The sequence below is a fragment of the Chaetodon auriga genome, chromosome 16, assembly GCF_051107435.1.
Source record: "Chaetodon auriga isolate fChaAug3 chromosome 16, fChaAug3.hap1, whole genome shotgun sequence".
Taxonomy (NCBI): domain Eukaryota; kingdom Metazoa; phylum Chordata; class Actinopteri; order Chaetodontiformes; family Chaetodontidae; genus Chaetodon; species Chaetodon auriga.
This window is the reverse complement of record NC_135089.1, coordinates 910,001-931,624: the sequence shown is the minus strand read 5'-3', so window position 1 is coordinate 931,624 and position 21,624 is coordinate 910,001. Positions and strand designations below refer to the sequence as shown.

General features: G+C 47.8%; 1 protein-coding gene across 2 annotated transcripts in view; it reads left to right on the top strand.

Annotated features, from left to right (window-relative positions):
• Window positions 1–21,624, top strand: part of doc2a (double C2-like domains, alpha) — a 53,317-nt gene that overhangs the window by 2,404 nt on the left and 29,289 nt on the right. The window contains exons 1-3 of one of the 2 annotated variants that reach the window (XM_076751783.1): window positions 5,203–5,489; window positions 12,986–13,315; window positions 20,132–20,211. In XM_076751783.1, the coding sequence (XP_076607898.1) occupies window positions 12,991–13,315; window positions 20,132–20,211 (405 nt within the window). In that variant the 5' untranslated portion in view covers window positions 5,203–5,489; window positions 12,986–12,990. Of the gene's footprint in view, window positions 1–5,202; window positions 5,490–12,985; window positions 13,316–20,131; window positions 20,212–21,624 lie in introns of those variants that run through there. The other variant, XM_076751784.1, reaches the window with a different exon arrangement.

Genomic DNA, 21,624 nt, shown 5'->3' with positions numbered 1-21,624 from the left:
TAAAACCAACATTTGGTTTGCTGGAAACAAACTAATCCTGTTACCCATCGCAGGCTTTTTCACACAGAAACACAAAATCCCCTCAGACTCAAAGACTTCATCCACCTGGATGCCAGCAGAGGCTTTATGAGGCCGATGAAACAATAACAGCATACTTCTGGACACTTTTAATCTTCTGTCTCCGGATGACGAGGACGTGAAACATGCTTGGTAATGCCTCTCTAATTATTTTTCCTCAGCTCGGAGAGAAACAGACTGATGGAGTCTTAAATGAAATTCAGCTTGAATTAAGAGGATGAGATGCTTCACAAACATGAGCTTAACGCACAACTTAGTTCCCCTTTATTTCTGTAGTTTTTATCCTTCTTGTGTTTTTAGAGAAAATCAGCTGTGAAGTCTCAGATTTCAGCGTCTTTGGTGTCACATCCATCCACAGACTGGAGCCGATACTGAAACACAGATTGATGAAGCAGAAAAACGTCCTGGTGCTGTGTTTACTTCAATTACCTCAAAGCTGTACTTAAGTACAGTACTTCCAACCACTGTGGTGGTGAGTGAGAGCCTGAACTTGATATATTTTCATATTTTCATTCTCTTCATTTGGTTGTATATAAATACACGGTTTGAGCCTCAGGAAAACTTTAAAATACAGAGAACAAGCTCAGACCAAACATTCAGTTTTCAGCGGGTTGCTTTTCCTCCATTTCACTGACACAAAACCTCCATCTGCTCCTTCAGCGCATCCTTAAGCATCCCTTCAGCTACCTGCTAATTTGAAGCAATTCCCTTTAACAGTGATGTGACAGACCATCAATTCAACATGTGTTATTTGCTCACTATCTTTAATCTGAGAAAACCAAACAAAAGCTATTTGTGCTCAGAGCTGAAGTCAGCACAGACGGAACCTGTTTCTCCTGCTGCATAAAGCACAAAGCCTGCCTTCACTCAGACACTGCTGCCCTGACCTTTACCCAGACTGTACCCAGAGTTTACCCTGATCTGTACCCAGACTTTACCCAGACTTTACCCAGAGTTTACCCTGATCTGTACCCTGACTTTACCCTGAGTTTACCCTGAGTTTACCCTGATCTGTACCCTGACTTTACCCAGAGTTTACCCTGAGTTTACCCTGATCTGTACCCTGACTTTACCCTGAGTTTACCCTGATCTGTACCCTGAGTTTACCCTGAGTTTACCCTGGCCTTTACCCCAACTTTACCCTGACTTTAGCCTGACCTTTACCCTGTGTCCTGTGCTCCTGTGGGGATAATTAACCTTATTACCAATCATTCATTTACTGTTTTTACTTACAACAAACATTCATTGTCTTCATTTTTGTTTTGTAAACTTTTGTACAAACATGAACAGCTTCTGTTATTTTTCGTTCCAAACCGCCTGGTGCGGTTCAGTCCTGCAGACCTCTGCTGTAGAGACAGACAGCTCGGATTCGCTGAGTGCGTCATGGTTTAATTATGCAGATTAGTATCAGTGTTAAAAAGGGTTAACAGTAAGTCCATCAGCAGAGGACAGAGACGTGAAGCTTGGGTTAACAAAGAGACAAAGTGACAACAAAAACATGCAGCAGTGGACGGACGCTGAGAGGACGAACAGCCATGCAAATCAAATTAGACCTGAACACTTATTGTCTCATTTCTTATGGGCCATTAGGGTTAATAACACTCAGTCTGCATAATTCATGACGGTTTCATTGGCACCTGGTTTCTCTGAGGCTAAGAATGGAGGAGGCGGGGAGGACAGTCAAGATTTAAATCTGATCTGACTCATTATCATAAATAATTAACAGGATTCTGAGAGTTTGAAGAATGAAAAACAGCTTCAGAGACTGAAGGATCAGACAAGAAGCTGCTGAGAGGAAACCAGTCAGAGACCGTTCATGAAGTCGTCTTTGATTTTAATTAAACGTTTGGCCATCAGAGGGCAGCACGGCACGGCCAGAGCACCCAAACGCCTCGTCTGGAAAGACTTACGGATGTTTCGTTAAAGACACACAGCGTTTCCAACAGGTTTTCATATTTTCACGTGGAAAATGACTCAAATTTTAACGCGCTTTGAATCTTTGCTGAGCTAAATCAGTTTTGACAGCTTGCACAGTTTTTAGGAAATCGCAGTTTACCATAGGATTCACCATAGCAACCAGTGACTCAGCAGTCGCTGGGCAGAAACTAGAAGCTGACTGATTGGCTGCGTAACTCTCAGGCTGTTTCATTTCACCTTCGACCTCAGGGACGTGGTCGTGACGAGGGTCATTCCGCCTCTCCGGAAAACTTCATGAGATCGACCCTTCGAGGGCTGAAGACTTTGTGATGTCACTCAGCGCTGAAGGTCGCTGCAGATCCAGGACCTGCTGATTCACAGGATTTAAAGCAGCAAACAGAAAAACTGTCTGTAAGCAACCGGAAAATCAGAAGGATCATGTCCAAATTCAGTTTGTCCTGCTGTGGAAATGAGCTTTATGTAGTCTCTCCATAGAATGTTAGACGTCTCCACTATGTGCATTTAGATCCACTGATGACACTGAGTTTTACTGCTTTACACATTTTTTGACTTTATGTCAGCTTCGCGGGGCCCTGTGGTGTCTGTCATATCTGCATGTCTTCTTATTAACTCAGAATGATCTTTTGCTTTTCCGTCAAACCGCCGATGAGGCAGCTGGCTCAAGGTCGTCCTTTCGAACCATCTGAAAACATGGCTGAGAAAATGTGACTCTTTTTTTGTTTCCAGTGGAGCGAAATGAATTCTGAAGCTGTTATTTTGTCATTAGAGATCAGATTTTATGTCTGCAGACAGACTGTTGCCTTTGAGGTGATGTTGTCCAGCAGCTGCTGAGCTGCTGTGGAGATGCCAGCGTGTTTCTGCTCGTAAAGAAAAGGAAAGCTCTTCAGTCTCGGTTAGAGAAATAAAAGTTCACTTAAAATCAGACAGTGATGCTTTGACCTCAGCAGCACGAGGAGCTGGATCCACATTGTCCCTCCATGTGTCCTGCACAGCCTCCTCAATGTCCCTGACTCCAGGCAGGTGTTGTGGAGGGTGGCACAGCAGGTTGTCAGTGCAGGCAGAGATGAGGGGTCCAACACCTCCTGGACCTCCAGGACCTGGAAGAAAATGCAGCACCACTTTGTTTTCATCATGCCAAAGGCTCCTTCTGCGATACAGCAGGAACCTGCAGGAGGTGCAGCAGACCTGTGGGGAGGGGGCTGTTTCTGTCCCTCTTCTGTCGTGGACTGACCCCGGGTAGCTGTCAGGGACTGCCTGAATCTGGATGAAATGAAACAGCTTCCTGTTCAGAGGGTCTCTGGAGGCAGGACCTGCAGGTGCATGATCCCAGTGTGGGACCCGTCACTGGTTCTCTCAGGTTTTAAATCTGGTCCGAATGCATCTGGCTCACAGGGCTTTGAGAAATGGATTCAGTGCTTCCTCTTGTCCACTGTCTTTGGTCCACCGCTTGGACGTGGACGTTGCTGGACAGTGGGATGTCCCACGATTCATCCACTTTCCTTTCTAGAATTAATCAGAATCTCTGGGTTATACAGTTTTTCCAACCTTATTGTGAACCACAGAGTTTATGCTGCATTTCTAACGTCACAAGAGACGTTTCTGAAGGTCCGCTCACCGAACGGCAGCGTAATGCAGTCACCTGAAGGAGGCGCCGTCGCCTCGCTCAAAGGCGTCTGTGCTTATTGTGAAGTAGCTGCATGATAAATCTCTGCACAGGTAACCGAAGATCCTCCGTGGCTACAAAGCGAGCGCACTGCATTCAACACCCCCGCTGCTTTCCAGCGTCCGTGCTGTGCTGTGTTACCGAGGGGACGTGAAACTGTCCTCAGTCACATTGTGAATAACATTTTCTTCCTTCTGTGCAGCTCATGCTTAAAGGTGGCGAAGCAGCCAAATGTGTCAACGTGTCCACAGACCGTCTGACATCAAACTGGTGTTAAAACCAGAATCCATCACACACACTTCAGACCAACGTGTGTGTTTCTCCAGAGATGGGAAAAAAACACAATCTAATAATGAAATGTTGTTTAGGTCGTTAGCCTTCGTAGCTACGCTAACGTGTGGCTGTAAGGAGGCAACATCCGTCCAGAACACTGAAAATATGCAGTTTAATTATTTTCTGAATGTATAATTTAATTGAATCTATATATATCTACAGAACTGAGCATCAGTCAAACATGGAACTTTTCTCCTTGTTAAGATTCAGGTTCATGAATCGTCCCTGTTCTCCATTTTTATGGAGAGCACAGCAGCCAACCTCATCTTAATCTGTTATCTGACACATTGATTTAGCTGTATTTAAATGTGGACACGCTGTCTGTCCCACACACCTCCTCACATGTGTTTTATCATCCTAAATGAAATCAGTTTGACACCCACCCACTCTCAGCAGGCAGGGCTTGTGTGAACACACTGAAGTTCATGTGTTCATTATGAAAGACACCTCCTCAAACCTGCCCGGTCAAACAAACTGTCCCTGGTTTGGACCACGACTCGTCCGTCCCTCTGCAGCCCGTGAGGCTCGGGTCGCTTCGGTCGGACACGCTGTCAGCTGGTGGAAAGTGTCCTTCTGGGTTTCATGAGACAAAAGCAGAGCAGGAGTGTTCTTCCTCCCTCTGAAGCGACCTGCAGGCTCCTGCATCCTTTACCCTCCAGATCAGAGATGGAGAGCGCAGAGGTGTGCAGGAAAAATGAAAAATCTCCTCATCCATTTGGCATGCATGGACGGGCAGAGATGAAGAGAGTGTGTGGGTGGATGAGATGCAGAGAGGAGGATGAGGAGGAGGAGGATGAGGAGGAGGGGGAGGAAGCAGGATTTTTTTTTTTTTAACGAGGGGTTTCTTCACCCCAGGGACACCTATCTGTCAGACCGCAGGAGAGGAGGAGGCGCAAAAGGTTGATGAAGGAGAGAAGAATGGGGGGGGGGGGGGGCGGAGGGACGGAGGGCCGGATGATCTGCACCCTTTCCTGGAAGGAAGGAGGAAAAACTCCAGCTTTGCACGGACGCCTGTGTGCGCTGGAACACGTGTGCTGGATGCACACATGTATCATTAGGCGTCATTAAGCACAAATTACACAGCGAGCAGGAGAAAGGCAGATGCTGCTGCTGGCACATTGTTCTCCTCCAGCCTCCTCCTGCAAACTGCACCCAGATCAGAGTTAATCCAATCCACGAGCAGCGTGATGAAAGCAGAGCGACATCCCTGCTGACAGTCCAGATGAATGTGAGGCCCGGCTGAGGGATATTAAACACACAGAAATCCCAGGAAAAGCCAGGCAGAGCGAGGAAGACGAAGGGTTAAAAGTCCAAATCTCCCTCTCTCTCTCTCTCTCTCTCCTCTTCCTCCTCTTCCTCCTCCTCCTCCTCCTCCTCTCTCCACCGCTCGGCTGCCTCCCTCACCACCTGTTAGTGCGGAGCCTCGTGCAGACATCCACCTGTTTGTGAAGGAATCTGCTCACTCGCACAATCAAAGGTAAGAAGAATCCGGACTTTCATTCGTCCGTTTGGGTCGAAGCTGCTCGTTTTCCTGCTTCTCTTCGCTTCTGCATGTTTCTCTCTGCCTCCTTCTTCTTCTTCTTCCTCTTCCTCTCCACTCTTTCTCTTCGCCCGTGTGTGAGTATCAGTGAAGAAAAGTCAATATTTACTGAACAGTTTGTACTCATACTCGTACTTGTACTACATGTCTGAGGTAAATGCAGTACATTTACTACAGTCTGGAAGCTGTATTTAATAATTCATTTTAAGATTTCAATTTTCACTCAAAACATGTGAAAAAGTGTCAAATAAGCCAAAACAAAACCTTCTCCTTGAATATTTATTCAGATACTTCTCTGTTTTCTGTGCTGAGTTTGAATGTCGTTATTTTTGCTCAGAAATGTGATGAAATGTGATCTTATAGGATCAGATTGAAGCTGCCTGTGCTGCTCCTCCTGCACCAGTAACCTGATTAAAATACTGCTCACACGGTGCGTCGCTTCTAATAATCCAACGATATAATGGACAAAATAAGACACTCTGAAACGACCGTTGTGCAGGACGAGTACTTTTAACTGTAATCCAACAGGAAATATCTGCTTAAAATCACGTCTTTGTAAAAACTGACATGATTTTAATTTCAGGATTATTGTCTGAATCCACAAAACAACAAATAATCTGAAAACAACACAGATGAATGTTTTCCACTGACTTACTTTTACTACAGAAACGTTTAGAATGCAGGAATTTTACTTGCAGTACCTCGTAGTACCGCTGGTGAGTTCAAGAACTGCAGGAGATCTGGGTTTGTTTTGCTCGCTGCGTCACGTTTCAGCTCGATTCTGGAACATTAACAGCTGTCTTGTTTTCATGCTTTTCAAATATTGAATTCAAAAACACGTTTTTACGCTCGTTTGAGGGTTTTGATTTAGCCTTTTTCAGAAAAGTGTTAATGAGCTGAACAAGACTCCCATGACTGATCAGCTGTTTCCACTACAAAACCAGAAGAAGAAGAAGAAGAAGAAGAAGAAGAAAAAGAAAAAGAGGAGGAAGAAGAAGAAGAAGAGCTCACTGTCGTCGTCTTCCTGGATATTCCCATCACACTCTCCATAATCTTCATCTCTGGACAGCATGAACAAGACGTCTCTCCTTTTTTCTGTTTCAGGGACTCGTGTTGTTTCCAGTTTCCAACATTCTTCTTCTTCTGCTCTCTTTTTTGTAGTCAGGCATAACGAAGCTTTGTGTGGCCCAGTTTACTCGCTCCAAACCAGTTCATGAAAACACAACTCGTCCACATTTTCTTTTTGCTTCAAATTCACTAGTCAGTCGTTGGAATATTCAGATCCTTAACTCAAGTAGAAGTACTGATTCCATGCAGTAAAAATACTCAATTAAAAAAAAAGTACATCAGCATTGTTCAAACTAAATACTCAAGTTGAAGTAGTGAGAAGAATACTGCGTTAAATACTGCGATTCCAGCGTGTGGCTCACAGTGGACCATCAGAGGCGACGGCTCGTTCATTCAGACTTCAGTCACACGTCTTCGTGGTTGATTATTGATTTTTGAACGTCTTCGCTCCTCAGAGTCTTGTTCCTCGTCCATCCTCAGAAAAAGCCTTTGACGCTTCTTCACTTCAGGCCTGCGTCGGTGCTGCTGCAGCATTGATTTGCATGCAGCTGTCGGTCGCTGTGAGTTAACGTCTCATGTTGTGTTTGGAGGTTTTTCCTCCTCCTGCAGCTCGTGTGCTTGATAACAAAGAAGCGAAGCATCGTGTTGGTCAGTCGGAGATGTTTGGCTCAGAGCTGCACAGCTGATCAATAACTCTCATTTCCACCTGACAGCTGGAGCCTTCAGCTCTTTGTTCACTAACTGTTTGCCGCTCCTGCAGTGGTCTGCTGTAATTAACAGCTCAGCCTTAATGCAGTTATCCATTTGTTCAAGGTTGGCAATAAACAGAAAGGCTTCAGGGCCGTTGGCTTCTGACCAGTTTGGTTAATGTCTGAGTTAAAATAATTCAAATGAATGAAATCCAGACGAGTCCCGTTTCTGTTGATCAATGAAAGATCAGGATGAAGGACAAACGAAAACAGACACGAAAGGATGCAGATGAACCAACGGAGGTGAGCTGACAAAGCAGGTAGGGCTGCAGATGGACTTACCTGTCTCCTCTGTACTCACCTGGCAGTAACAGAGTCCACCTCTGCAGGACAGGAAGTGTAAAGAAACCAAACCAAAGAGTCGACAGACCGCTGAACGTCACTCTGCGGGTTAATTCGAACCTGTTTGAGTCGAAGCAACAAAAGCAAAGAGTGGAGCGTTCAGGGTACGTCACGTAAAAACGACCGACCACGATCAACCCTGACGCTGGAACGAGCTGTTCACTTCATAACGAAGCGTCAGATTTCAGAAACTCTTCACATGTTTTCTGTGTAAAAACCTTCATCTGTGACGCCGTCAGATCAATGTGATGGGGTGAAAAGTTTCCCTCCGAGACGTGGTGGAGGAGTGGAAGTGACAAAGACTCAAGTACAAGTACCTTCAATGTGTACTTTAGTGCAGTACGGTGAATAAATATACTTCGTTACTTGGCTGAGGTGCTGTCACGTCTTCTCACTGAGAACAACATGGAGACAAAGACGAGCGACAGCGAGAGGAAGAGCCACCAGGACCAGAGCCGAGTCTGGACGAGTGACTGGCAGGCGAGGAAGAGGAGGAAGAGGAGGGAGGCGAGGATGCAGAGGCAGCATCTTTTCATGTGCCGTCATTAGCATACTCTTCCTCAGCTTAACTCCCCGCCGCTCCGTCTCACCAGTAATCCCACTGCGACTGGATATCAGTCACTGGACGAGCAGCAGAATAAATGCTGCTTCCCTGAATTAAACATGACGGCGGCGGCTCGACGGCGCAGCGCGGCCAGCCCCAACTCCCACAGGGCGAATACTCAGAGTGCAGCCGGCAGCCACCACGAGAACAGGAAGCGAACGTCGCACCTGCACGGCAGGAAGTCACCGATCAGACCAAAGTAATTCATCACGACTGCACCAGACGTTTAACTGCAACAACTAACTAAACTAATTAATAATTATCATTTGGACTTTTTAATCTATTTCTATAAATTTTGACCCTTTAAGTAAATTATGACATAATATGGCTTCTACATCAGGACTAGTATATTATTATTAAACTTTTTTAATGATGACTTTGCATCTTCTAACTTTAGTGTTTTTATGTAATTATTGTTATAATTACTTTTAGTAAGTTAAACTCTGAATTGACTGTTTAAACTTCTGCTCGACACTGTTTATGTAATGCATTTACAGCTGAGCAACAAAGCTAATGAAAGATGCTAATGCTAGCACGTGCGGACCAAGCATACTACCTGTGTGCAAGGCACGTTCCAGACTACATTATTTTCTCGATTACAGGTAACAGCAAGAAAAAGCTCCGCTCACAGCCGGCTCGTCCACTGTATGGGCGGCAGATGCTGTTGGAGCTGAAGCTAACGTTAACGTTAGCAGCTCTATGTCCTGGTTCATGGTCTGATAACTTGAGCCAAGCTCGTTCTCCGAGGTCGTGTTACTCTCCTCAAACACACCAGTTAGGCCTTTTCTTTTGTCATGTTCTCGATGAAGCGTACTGTAGTACTGTAGTACTGTAGTACTGTAGTACTGTAGCAGGCTACATTAGCCGAGCAGCTAAAGAGAGTTTCAGTCTGAGCTTTCATTTTCAGTAACATACGTAAAGTGAACTCACGCAGTTCATCATCCTGACTTACAAGTTCATGTGATGTTCTTCACCGCTCAATGAAATATGTGCAAACCGACTTTCCCGTTCAGTTATTTGGTGACATGACGTGAATTCGTCCTGCTGACCTCAAAGTCACTGTGAAAACCCTCCTCAGGTGCAGCCACATACCTGCATCACTCAAACAGCAGTGTGTGTGTGTGTGTGTGTGTGTGTGTGTGTGTGTTGATGGTCAACGCCTCAGAATTATTTAGCTAATTTTCTGCCGGAGTTCCACAGGATGCGTGAATCAGCTCTTCTTGTGCTCTAACAGCAGATTGAAGCCTCTGAGGGAGAGTCGCGGCTCGTTCCTGCTGAACAGACGGAGCTCTTCTTAAACTGAGGCTGAAGCACCAATCCTCCGAACGGGAACGCGTCACGGCCGGAACCGACGCGAGCGTCAGAGGAATGATTCATTTTAAAGGTCTGAGCTGCTCTCTGCTCTTCGATCGGCCCCCTCGCTCTGCTCGCTGTGGACGCCCTGCAGAGCCCTTTGAAGAGGAAACACTCTGAAACACAGTGTGGATCCACACGCCGTCTCCCACTCTTCAAACGTCCTCGCTGTCTCTGACGCTGGGTCTGTTCTGTCCTTTCATCACTGTCACACAGCTGTTTAACGTGTGGCCCGACGAGGACGCTCCTCCACCTCGTCTCAGAGGGAAATTTTACTTCACTGCATTTATTTATGTTAAGGAGAGACGGTCCACCAGGTGCTCGTCTCTCAGGTAAAACACCTTCGGTCTGATGCATCTGTGGACTCTCAGCCGTGACGACGCTCTGACCGCCGACGTGGAGCTTCTGTTAGTCTGAACCTGAGGAAGGTTTCGGGCTCGTCGTCTCCACAAACGTCTGTTTTCACCATGTTTGATCATCGTTTATCGATGTCTCGATGTTTCTCAGCCAAGTGCGAAAACTTTTTGATATTTTGAGTTTTTTTTTCCTGAATCTGCGTTTCCATCCAAATGTTTTTATGCTTACATTTAAAATGCACATAAAAACTGGTGTGAGTCCCAGTTCACCCCCGAGGTGGACGAGTGGATGTCGGAGCGTCTCTGTCTGGAGGATCTTGATGACGTACGATCCGGCAGGAACGAGCGTCAGGAGTCACAGCTGCAGCTCTGTTACACGCTGACTGAGTGGAAAACATGACATTTGAAACATGAAGATTTTGGCATTTCTTGGTCTAAACGTTCTCAGGCTGAACTCGTCCGTCCAAAGTCACGTCCTCCTGGTGATTTCCTCTGCCTGTGATAAATGAAAACTCTCTCTTCGCCGTCCGTCCCTTTGAGACACACCTGCACCAGCTGGACGTTGATTCTTCCCTCGAACATGTCAGAGTGGCAGCTCTGATGGGGCTTTACAGCTTTTCCTGTTCGTCCCTGCGGCAGGTCGTAAACCCTCGTGGACGCCGCTCTCGTCTGGAACATCCTGTCTGAGGAGGTTTGAGCAGTAAATTTACTCTGAAATGTCACCTGAAGCGTCATACTGTGGAGATGTGAGCAGTCGGCAGCCTCTGAAGACGAAGGCTCACCTGTGCGGCTCCTTGTTTCCACGTCAGTGTGAGATTGTGAATTAGTAGAAGAAAGTGCCGACTCTCATAAGATGAATTCATCTTTAAAAAGAGTTCATTTGAATGGGGCTGATGGGGTTCGGTGGCTGCTGAGCGCTCAGTCGTCCTCGGGTCAGACGTCCACCTCTCCTCTGTCTCCTGTGCTTGCACAGCTTGTTGGAAGCTGCTGCGTCGGTGCGGTTTGTCTTCAGGTGCTGAGACGGGAAACAGTCCGGCTGCTTTTCCAAACAGAGCTCAGTTCCACCGGACAGCGCGTCAATCTGCACAGACAGGAAGTCAGGCACAGGTACGATGTAGAGAATCCAGAAAATTTCCAAAATAAAACACCTTTGCAGACTCCTGATCGTACAGAAAGTAAAAAAGCTGGAAAAAGAACAAACTACGAAGCCTACTGACCGATGGGAGACGCACAAACCTCAAGGAAAAGTGTCCAAATCAGCAAAATCAGGCGGGAAAAACTCTCTGCTTCCTGTTTGGTTTGCAGCCACGAGGAGGACAAACAAGAAGACACAGCGTCACAGAGGCGTGTCCGGTGGACTCTCGGGGTGAAGAACTCGACGGGTGGATGGTGGACACTGACAGCCAATCAAAATCCATCGGATCCTGCAGGTCAGCACCTGGCAGGTGAGATGAGAGACTCATGACTGAGCTTCACATCGCTGCCTGATTAAAGAGAAGCACTCCTCTGTGTACTTGTACTGTGCTGGAATATTAATACTCGACGTCACACCTGTTGGCAGCAGGTCGAAGTCTTTTCCTCCTGCAGGTTTGAGTGTTGTGGCTGGAGGCCAGTGAAGCTGTCTGTCTCCGTCCTGCTGCTCGTGAACCAGCAGAGGGTGGAGGACTTGTGGAGGCCTCATTAGCGAGCCGGCTCTGCGCTCGAGTGGCTCCTCTGTGACGCCTCCTCCCTCACAGCTCTGGGTTTGTTAAAACGCCGTTTTTTCTGTCCGTCCGCCTTCACACACATTTTTCTTCTGCTTTCTCAAAGTCCAAACGATGCCTGCCTACCTTTCCACACACGTCCTTCCTCTTCTCGTGTGCGACGCCCTCACACGCACACCGAGCTCATTAAACACCTGCCGTCAGGTACCTGCTGCCGTTTTCATGCTGCTGTCGAGGATAAATAGTGTCAAACCAAACAAGCGTGGATGTGTTTTCATTAACATCACCAATCGAACGCTCGACCCAGAGCAGCACAGCGTCCCATCATGAGACGTTTGGAGACAAGGAACGGAAATGTTCAATTTTCAGATTCACACAAACATGACGGCGTGAGCTGAGACATGACGGCGTGAGCTGAGACGTGATGGCGTGAGCTGAGACGTGACGGCGTGAGCTGAGATGTGACGGCGTGAGCTGAAATGTGAAGGCGTGAACTGAAATATGATGGCGTGAGCTGAAACGTGTCTGCTGAGCGGTCGGCTTGAAGTCGCAGTGACGTTCTGTATTTTTTGTCACTGTCATCAAATCTCATGTTCAGACTCAAACCAGCAGTGAACGCTAACTGCTAACTGCTAACTGCTAACTGCTAACTGCTTACTAACTGACTTTTAATACTCAAAGTACATTTTCCTCATTATACTTTTACTGAAGAAACATTTTTCAGTGCAGGACTTTTACTCCTAACAGAGTATTTGTCACGTGTGGTATTAGTACTTTTACTGCAGTAAAGGATCTGAGTACTTCTCCGTCACTGACCGTGGGTCGGGCACAGGTCAGTGATCTCAGTGTGACTGATTGGTCTCGCTGTGTTGCTGCAGGTCTCAGGTCTGTGTGTCAGCATCTCTCTGACCTGATTGGCCCTTCGGCTCAGATCATCATGGCGGGGGGGAAATGTGTTCTCTGAGGCTGAACGTGCTGAAGATGACGTGTTGCTGCTCTTCTCACTGTGGCTGCTTGTTAACTGATGATGTTTATTCTGTTTTTTTGTCCTAATTCCAAAGTCTAACTTGACATGAAGCTGTTTACACGGCCGATGAACGCTGACGTTCCTGCTGACGTGCCGCCGCTCACAGCCTCGCGCCGTCATTCGTTGCCGCCTTGTTGAAAAGCTCAAACTGAGCTGTCTGTGTTTGGCTGATGAAGGTCATGTGATGTGGTGGAAAGCTCCGGCTCTTGACCTCCGTCTTTGTCCTTTCAGACTCTATGACGGTGCGGAGAGGAAAGAAGCTCAGCATCTCCATCCAGGAACACATGGCCATTGACGTCTGCCCCGGCCCCATCAGACCCATCCGACAGATCTCCGCCTACTTCCCCCGCCTGTCCCCCACCTCCCCCGGCCCCGTGTCCCCGAACCCCGCCTCCTCCCCCCTGGCCCTCAGCCCCGGCTCGGCGGCCTCCGGGATGGGCGGGGCTCACCTCCTGTCTCCCGTGCTGGCCCACGGCAGGCCGGGCGGGGGCGGGTCGCTGTCTCTGACCAGCAGCGTGGACACGTCGGTGGAGATCAACAGCTCCGACAGTGACGACTGCAGTGAGCCTCGCTGTTGGCATGTGTCTGTGTGTGTGTTACTGTCTTTATCGCATCTCCGGCCGCTCCTCCGTCTTCAGCTTTCGACCTCATGTTGTGATGTCCTTCAGCGAAAACGGTGATTGGTTGATTCTCGTCACATGACCTGTTTTGTGCGTTTGAAAAATCTCGGTGTGGCCGAACCAACGTGTGAATGTTCTGGTTTTAGACGACGTCTGAACAGCCCGTCAGACTGTCGCTGTAGCATCTTTTTGCATGACTCAGCATGAAGTTTCACGTTGGAGTTCAGGTCGTGGACCAATCAGAAGCTGCCATCACAGCGTTGAAGTTCCTCTAAGATCAGACGGGAATTTTTATTAAAAATCGGACTGCTGGACTGATTCTGCAGTCTGTGTTTACTCACCACAAACATCTGATGTACCAGTGGGTCTTATGTTAGCGGTAGCTTTCAGCTAGCTAGAAACGGGTCCAGCTGCAGGGTCCGCAGACCTGAGCTGTGTCCTCTCCTGCCAGCTGTCCGCCTCCTTTATCTGAACCATGAGACAGTGACAGAAACCTTCTGCAGGAAAAATAACTCTGTTCAACAAAACGTGAAATAAACACGTAGCTGCCGTAAGCTACGGCACAGCTAACGTGCGTCTCCTCACATCTCCTCCTCCACGCTGGAGCTGTGGAGGTGCGACCTGGAGAAGGATAGTCAGGGAGTCTCCGTCCTCTGGAGACCGTGAACATCTCCAGGATATTTACATTTTAAAGGCTGATTCCGGTGTTTTTAGCCTCGTTGGCAGCGTCCATCCCTTTGTTCCACACTGAAACATCAGCGTCTGTTGGATGATTGTGGTTCAGACGTTCATGTTCCCCTCATGATGAAGGACTTTGTGCCTCAGCGCCATCTTCAGGTCAACATTTGAATGTGTCCAACACTCTGCAGAACTAATGACTTTCCCATCAGCCTCAGCTGGACTTTGTGCTTCATTTTAATTAGCAAATGTTAGCATGCTAACATGCTAAACTAAGATGTTGAACGGCAGTCTAGCCATGAAATCAACCCTGCTCTGGTCTGAGGGATCAATAAACCAAAACACAAGAGCCCAATTTATCCGTCCAGAGTCCAGTCCTGTCCATAAATAATTCATGTCTTTATGTCAAAGTAGCATTAAGAATGCAGCACACGCAGCTCTTGAAACACACACGTGTGTTTTAGTGGGAGTCGCCCAGCACCTCGGGTGGACGTTTAAAGTGTTTGATGAGCGACGGAGCGAAGCTAAAACTCAATCTGTGCTTTAGAGACGCCTCAGACGCGTCTGAATGGACTTTGTGATTACAGCAGAAGAAGAATGAGGAGCTGTGTGAGCGCTGAAGGAGAGCAGGGAGGAGATCGCTCCTTCATGCTCTCCGTCGCTGCTTCACCAGCAAAATAAGAGTCAATTGTGATGCATGACTCCGGCTGAACGCTGGTCTCAGAGCTGCTGAGCCTCTGACATGTTTTCAGGCTCCGCTCCAAACACTAATTGGGGCTTTTTACCATCTTTATTTCCTCATTAACATGTATTTCTAATCAGATTTGTTTTGCAGTCACTGGTTGGTGATTTCTTTTGAGTGTTTTAATCATCAGAGTCATCAGAGCAGGAAAGCCTGAGGGAAGAGCCGAGCGTCAGAGTCTGCGTCTGAACTCAAACTCCAGGCTTTGATCCGACATAAAGACGCTTCCAGTAAGAAAGACCAGCGTTTTGTCCCTGCAGCGATTTCATCCAGACCTTTGTTAGCGTGCAGCGGCGTCCGTTCACAGCCCGGGCTGCTGCAGGTCGGTGCAGGTGGGTGGAATCAGCACCTCGAACACTCACATTAAAACAAGCTGCACAAAACATCTGAGGACAGAGCTCTGAGAGCGTCTGCTCAGGTCTGCAGGTGTTTGTCTGGAGCTCTGACATCAGAGACTCACAAAGGTCACACCTGTTCGGACTGAGCTCTGTCACCTGGGAAGGTGGCCGTGACTTTAACGTCACCTGGTCTGTGGTCATTTCCTCCTCAGACACACTGAGCTCCTGCTGCTGCTCCTCCTCCCCCTCCTCCTCCTCCTCCCCCTCCTCCTCCTCCTCCTCCTCCTCCTCCTCCTCCTCCTCCCCCTCCTCCTCCTCCTCCTCCTCCTCCTCCTCCTCCTCCTCCTCCTCCCCCTTGTTTAAAGCCCTCTGGAGATCTTCCACATGAGCAGCTGCTTTAGTTTTAATTCAACAAACTTAGTCTGATCTTTGGGAGGACGAGCAGAAAAGGATGCTGTTGCTACAGAAACCAAGTTTTCAGCAAATAAATTTCAACAGTTTTAACAGTTTATGCTGTTTTTTTTCTGAATTGGTGAAATATCATCAGCTAACAGTCGACACTGCACAGACTGGATTCCCCTCATGTTTCACTGAGGTTGGTCATCATGGCCATGAATTAATGTGAACCTCTGGGAAAAGACATAAAAGTGACTGAGACCCAGACTTCAGAGGCCTCAGAGGCAGCTGCGGTGGTGGACGCTCGTCCTGTGTTTGGACTGTTACACACCACGTCCTGCATTTCAGCGCTCAGCATGGCGTCTGTTCAAAAACAGATGAGCTCAGAGAATATTCGAAAACCTCAGATTTAACCAACCAGAGGCCCTCTCCGCTCATTTCATGTCATCGTGACACATCCAGCAGGGGGCGACTCCACGGGCCCAAAAACACTGATCGTCTGTGAGCTTACGAGGCAGTGAGACAGATTTCTGAGCCTTGATCCGGCCGAGGCTGAAGGAGAGTCGGTGCTTCTGCAGGTAAGGATGTTGTATGGATGCTGACCTGATGATGACGCGAGATGAAAAGAATCACGAAGGAACAAAATCACAGCAGTTATTGGGATGTTTCTGGATCAACGTGGAGGACTGGCCAAAAAAAAGAGAACACTGCTCAGTGACGATTGATCACAACAGAAAGTGACGAACACGGAGATTCCAGGTGGTGCAAAGCAAACAAAGCAGCTTTCATCAGCAGCTGAACGAACAAGGTCAGCCGGCGTGAATGAAGGATCACAGGAACCCAACACGCTCACAGCAGTACTGTCGGCTCCATGCAGTACAAGTACAGCAGTACTGTCGGCTCCATGCAGTACAAGTACAGCAGTACAAGAACAGCAGTACTGTCGGCTCCATGCAGTACAAGTACAGCAGTACTGTCGGCTCCATGCAGTACAAGTACAGCAGTACTGTCGGCTCCATGCAGTACAAGTACAGCAGTACAAGTACAGCAGTACTGTCGGCTCCATGCAGTACAAGTACAGCAGTACAAGTACAGCAGTACTGTCGGCTCCATGCAGTACAAGTACAGCAGTACAAGTACAGCAGTACTGTCGGCTCCATGCAGTACAAGTACAGCAGTACGAGTACAGCAGTACTGTCGGCTCCATGCAGTACAAGTACAGCAGTACGAGTACAGCAGTACTGTCGGCTCCATGCAGTACAAGTACAGCAGTACAAGTACAGCAGTACTGTCGGCTCCATGCAGTACAAGTACAGCAGTACAAGTACAGCAGTACTGTCGGCTCCATGCAGTACAAGTACAGCAGTACAAGTACAGCAGTACTGTCGGCTCCATGCAGTACAAGTACAGCAGTACGAGTACAGCAGTACTGTCGGCTCCATGCAGTACAAGTACAGCAGTACAAGTACAGCAGTACTGTCGGCTCCATGCAGTACAAGTACAGCAGTACAAGTACAGCAGTACTGTCGGCTCCATGCAGTACAAGTACAGCAGTACGAGTACAGCAGTACTGTCGGCTCCATGCAGTACAAGTACAGCAGTACTGTCGGCTCCATGCAGTACAAGTACAGCAGTACAAGTACAGCAGTACTGTCGGCTCCATGCAGTACAAGTACAGCAGTACAAGTACAGCAGTACTGTCGGCTTCATGCAGTACAAGTACAGCAGTACTGTCGGCTCCATGCAGTACAAGTACAGCAGTACAAGTACAGCAGTACAAGTACAGCAGTACTGTCGGCTCCATGCAGTACAAGTACAGTAGTACTGTCAGCTCCATGCAGTACAAGTACAGCAGTACTGTCGGCTCCATGCAGTACAAGTACAGCAGTACAAGAACAGCAGTACTGTCGGCTCCATGCAGTACAAGTACAGCAGTACAAGTACAGCAGTACAAGTACAGCAGTACTGTCAGCTCCATGCAGTACAACTACAGCAGTACAAGTACAGCAGTACTGTCAGCTCCATGCAGTACAACTACAGCAGTACTGTCGGCTCCGTGCAGTACAAGTACAGCAGTACTGTTGGCTCTGTGCAGTACAAGTACAGCAGTACAAGTACAGCAGTACAAGTACAGCAGTACTGTCAGCTCCATGCAGTACAACTACAGCAGTACAAGTACAGCAGTACTGTCAGCTCCATGCAGTACAACTACAGCAGTACAAGTACAGCAGTACTGTCGGCTCCATGCAGTACAAGTACAGCAGTACAAGTACAGCAGTACAAGTACAGCAGTACTGTCGGCTCCATGCAGTACAACTACAGCAGTACAAGTACAGCAGTACTGTCGGCTCCATGCAGTACAAGTACAGCAGTACAAGTACAGCAGTACTGTCGGCTCCATGCAGTACAAGTACAGCAGTACTGTCGGCTCCGTGCAGTACAAGTACAGCAGTACAACTACAGCAGTACAAGTACAGCAGTACTGTCAGCCCCATGCAGTACAACTACAGCAGTACTGTCAGCTCCATGCAGTACAAGTACAGCAGTACTGTCAGCTCCATGCAGTACAACTACAGCAGTACTGTCGGCTCCATGCAGTACAAGTACAGCAGTACTTTCGGCTCCATGCAGTACAACTACAGCAGTACTGTCGGCTCCATGCAGTACAAGTACAGCAGTACTGTCAGAAATAACTTGTTTCCAGAAATCCTCGATAGGAAATTACAGAGGACAGACAGCTGGTGGATTGTAGAGACAATGACTGCAGACGACCCCCCGCCCCCCAAAGTAGACCCTCAGGCTGAAAGAGACACAGAACCACCACGAACCACATGTGTCCTGTCCTTGTGGTCGTTTTTGTGTCCTTAGAGTCGCTTTGTGTCTCTTCGCAGCAGTTTTGCGTCTCTCTGTGTTTGTCTCTCTGTGTTTGTCTCTCTGTGTTTGTCTCTCTGTGGTCGTCTCTCTGTGGTCGTCTCTTTGTGTTTGTCTCTTTGTGTTTGTCTGTCTGTGTTTGTCTCTCTGTGTTTGTCTCTCTGTGTTTGTCTCTCTGTGGTCGTCTCTTTGTGTTTGTCTCTTTGTGTTTGTCTCTCTGTGGTCGTCTCTTTGTGTTTGTCTCTCTGTGTTTGTCTCTCTGTGGTCGTCTCTTTGTGTTTGTCTCTTTGTGTTTGTCTCTCTGTGTTTGTCTGTCTGTGTTTGTCTCTTTGTGTTTGTCTCTCTGTGTTTGTCTCTCTGTGTTTGTCTCTCTGTGGTCGTCTCTTTGTGTTTGTCTCTCTGTGGTTGTTTGTCTCTTTGTGTTTGTCTCTCTGTGGTCGTCTCTTTGTGTTTGTCTCTTTGTGTTTGTCTCTCTGTGTTTGTCTCTCTGTGGTTGTTTGTCTCTCTGTGTTTGTCTCTTTGTGTTTGTCTCTCTGTGGTTGTTTGTCTCTTTGTGTTTGTCTCTCTGTGGTTGTCTCTCTGTGGTTGTTTGTCTCTCTGTGTTTGTCTCTCTGTGGTTGTTTGTCTCTCTGTGTTTGTCTCTTTGTGTTTGTCTCTCTGTGGTTGTTTGTCTCTTTGTGTTTGTCTCTGTGGTTGTCTCTTTGTGTTTGTCTCTTTGTGTTTGTCTCTCTGTGTTTGTCTCTTTGTGTTTGTCTCTCTGTGTTTGTCTCTCTGTGGTTGTTTGTCTCTCTGTGGTCGTCTCTTTGTGTTTGTCTCTCTGTGGTTGTTTGTCTCTCTGTGTTTGTCTCTTTGTGTTTGTCTCTCTGTGGTTGTTTGTCTCTCTGTGTTTGTCTCTCTGTGTTTGTCTCTCTGTGGTTGTTTGTCTCTCTGTGGTCGTCTCTTTGTGTTTGTCTCTCTGTGGTTGTTTGTCTCTCTGTGTTTGTCTCTTTGTGTTTGTCTCTCTGTGGTTGTTTGTCTCTCTGTGTTTGTCTCTTTGTGTTTGTCTCTCTGTGGTTGTTTGTCTCTTCATGGTCATTTTTTGAGCTTCATGCTTTGGTCGTTTGTAGTCGATTGATTGACCAACAGGAAATGGTAACAGTCTCCTCCAGTCGTCCTGTTTGAGACGCTGATGTGGGCGGGACTCCTGCTCTGTGTTGTGGGTCCAGGTTGGTAAGCCAAGCTGTCGCTCATGGTTCAGCGTAAAGGTTCAACATGTTCGATGCTCGGCAGCACGAGAGAGCGGCACGATGTGTGCTGATGCCTAAAATACATTTGTTCTAATCCCTGTGAATCATATGCTGCATGGATCATCTTATATAACTGCACTGGAAGACCACCAGGATGTGTTCAGTGTGTGTGTGTGTGTGTGTGTGTGTGTGTGTGTGTGTGTGTGTCTTTACACAGCATGCATGGTTGTTGTACCAAGCCCTGACGAGTGTGTTTGCTCCTGTTTGACATGTGATGTGATGTGTTCAGATCCATGTGACAGGTGCTGCTCCTCTAAGTTGGACATGCGTCTCCTGAGCGCGTGGTGTCCCCGAGACGTGTCTCTGCTCTCTTGCATGCTTTCTGTTTCTTCTGACAGATTTTCAACAGTGTCTTTTTTCCTGTCGACTGCTGCCGCTTGGAAATCGTCTTTTTTCTGAGTTATGATAATTGCCTCTCTCTCTGCCTTGGCGTCTTATTTCCTCAGCTGCTCTGGGAACTCTGGAGTTCGAGCTGAGATACGAGCAGAGCTCCAGCGAGCTGCACTGCACTGTCCTCCGGGCCAAGGTAAAGACGCTCTGCACTCCGCCGTTATTACTGACAGCCTCCTCTGGTTTCAGGCTGCCCACCAGATTCTGCTCTCTGGGATTTGCTCCCGTTCAGCCGCGAGCGCCTCTCGGCCTCAGCGTGATTCAAATGAAGTGTCTCCAGGATCAGAGTCAGCTGCATCTGTTGTTTTTCCTAAAATATCTTCCTCCGCTGCAGCTTTAAATTTGACTTCAGCGGAGCCGAGGAGACCGAAGCAGGAGGAGCAAACATGCACTGAAGAATGAGCTCAAACTAAAATAACGTCTGTGATGAGCGCCATTTGAAAACTCTTTGCTTTGGTCTATTTGATGGTAACATGAATGACATCACGCTGAATGTCTCATTTCATGTGCTAGAATCATAAAACTCCTAAAAACCAAACTTTGCAGTTTGCAGAAGACTTCACCGGCCGAGGCTCTTCTGCCGTCCAGCTGTGTGTTCGGCGGCTGTTTGTCGTTTATCTCAGGTTCACGTCATGGCCGCCAAACGCTGGTTCAGAGAAATCATGTTCTTCTTCCATCAGCTCGGCGGCTAACAGACGGCTGGCGGTCCCACAGAGGACGAAGTGAACCTGGAACCTCTGGGTTCTGTTCCAGGAGAAACAAAACCTGGTTTGGAGTATTTTCACACTGTGGCATTAATACTTTAACTGCAGTAAGGGTCTGAGTACTCAGTACACTGGAAGCTGCACATGTAACTTCATCTTCTTCCTGAAATGCATTCTGGGAGTCGTAGTGAGCCTCTGATCCTCTGACTTCTTAAGAAGGGATTGTTCCCTCACGCCCGTCAGGCCGCTCACCTGGGACCAATCCGGCTTTGTTTGCAGACACTGGGGTCGTACAAAGTGTCTTCGGGCGCCGTGACGGAGACGTCCCTGCTCGTCTGGAGGATGATTCAGAGCCAACTGACACACCGGAGCCCAGTTTAAGTGTCAGGAAGCACCGAGACTGGAGAGAAATGGAGCTGCACCGGCGTCAGTGTGCAGGACGCTCAGAGCATGTGCAGGTATCCATCATCATCCTGGAGGCTCAGCAACAGACTCTTCATCACCTCCTCTTCACTGCCTCCGCGGCATCTCATCTCACCTCCCAGCACTTAACACCCGCTCTGAGACTCAGCAGGTCCATGAGACAGAAACCAGACCGGCACCAGCGGAGAAAACACCGTCCGCCGACGGCTCCCTCCACCCGCCACAGATTCTCCATCACAGGATTTACACCACCTCCTCCTCCTCCTCCTCCTCCGACGCTTCACCCAAATTTACTGAACAAATCTCAGGTTAATCTGTGCAGAAGGCTGACATGTCACAGATCTGATGAGCAGCTCACAAAACTTTGTCAGTACACAGAAAAATGAGCGATTGATAATGAAACGGATTAAATGTCTGAAATG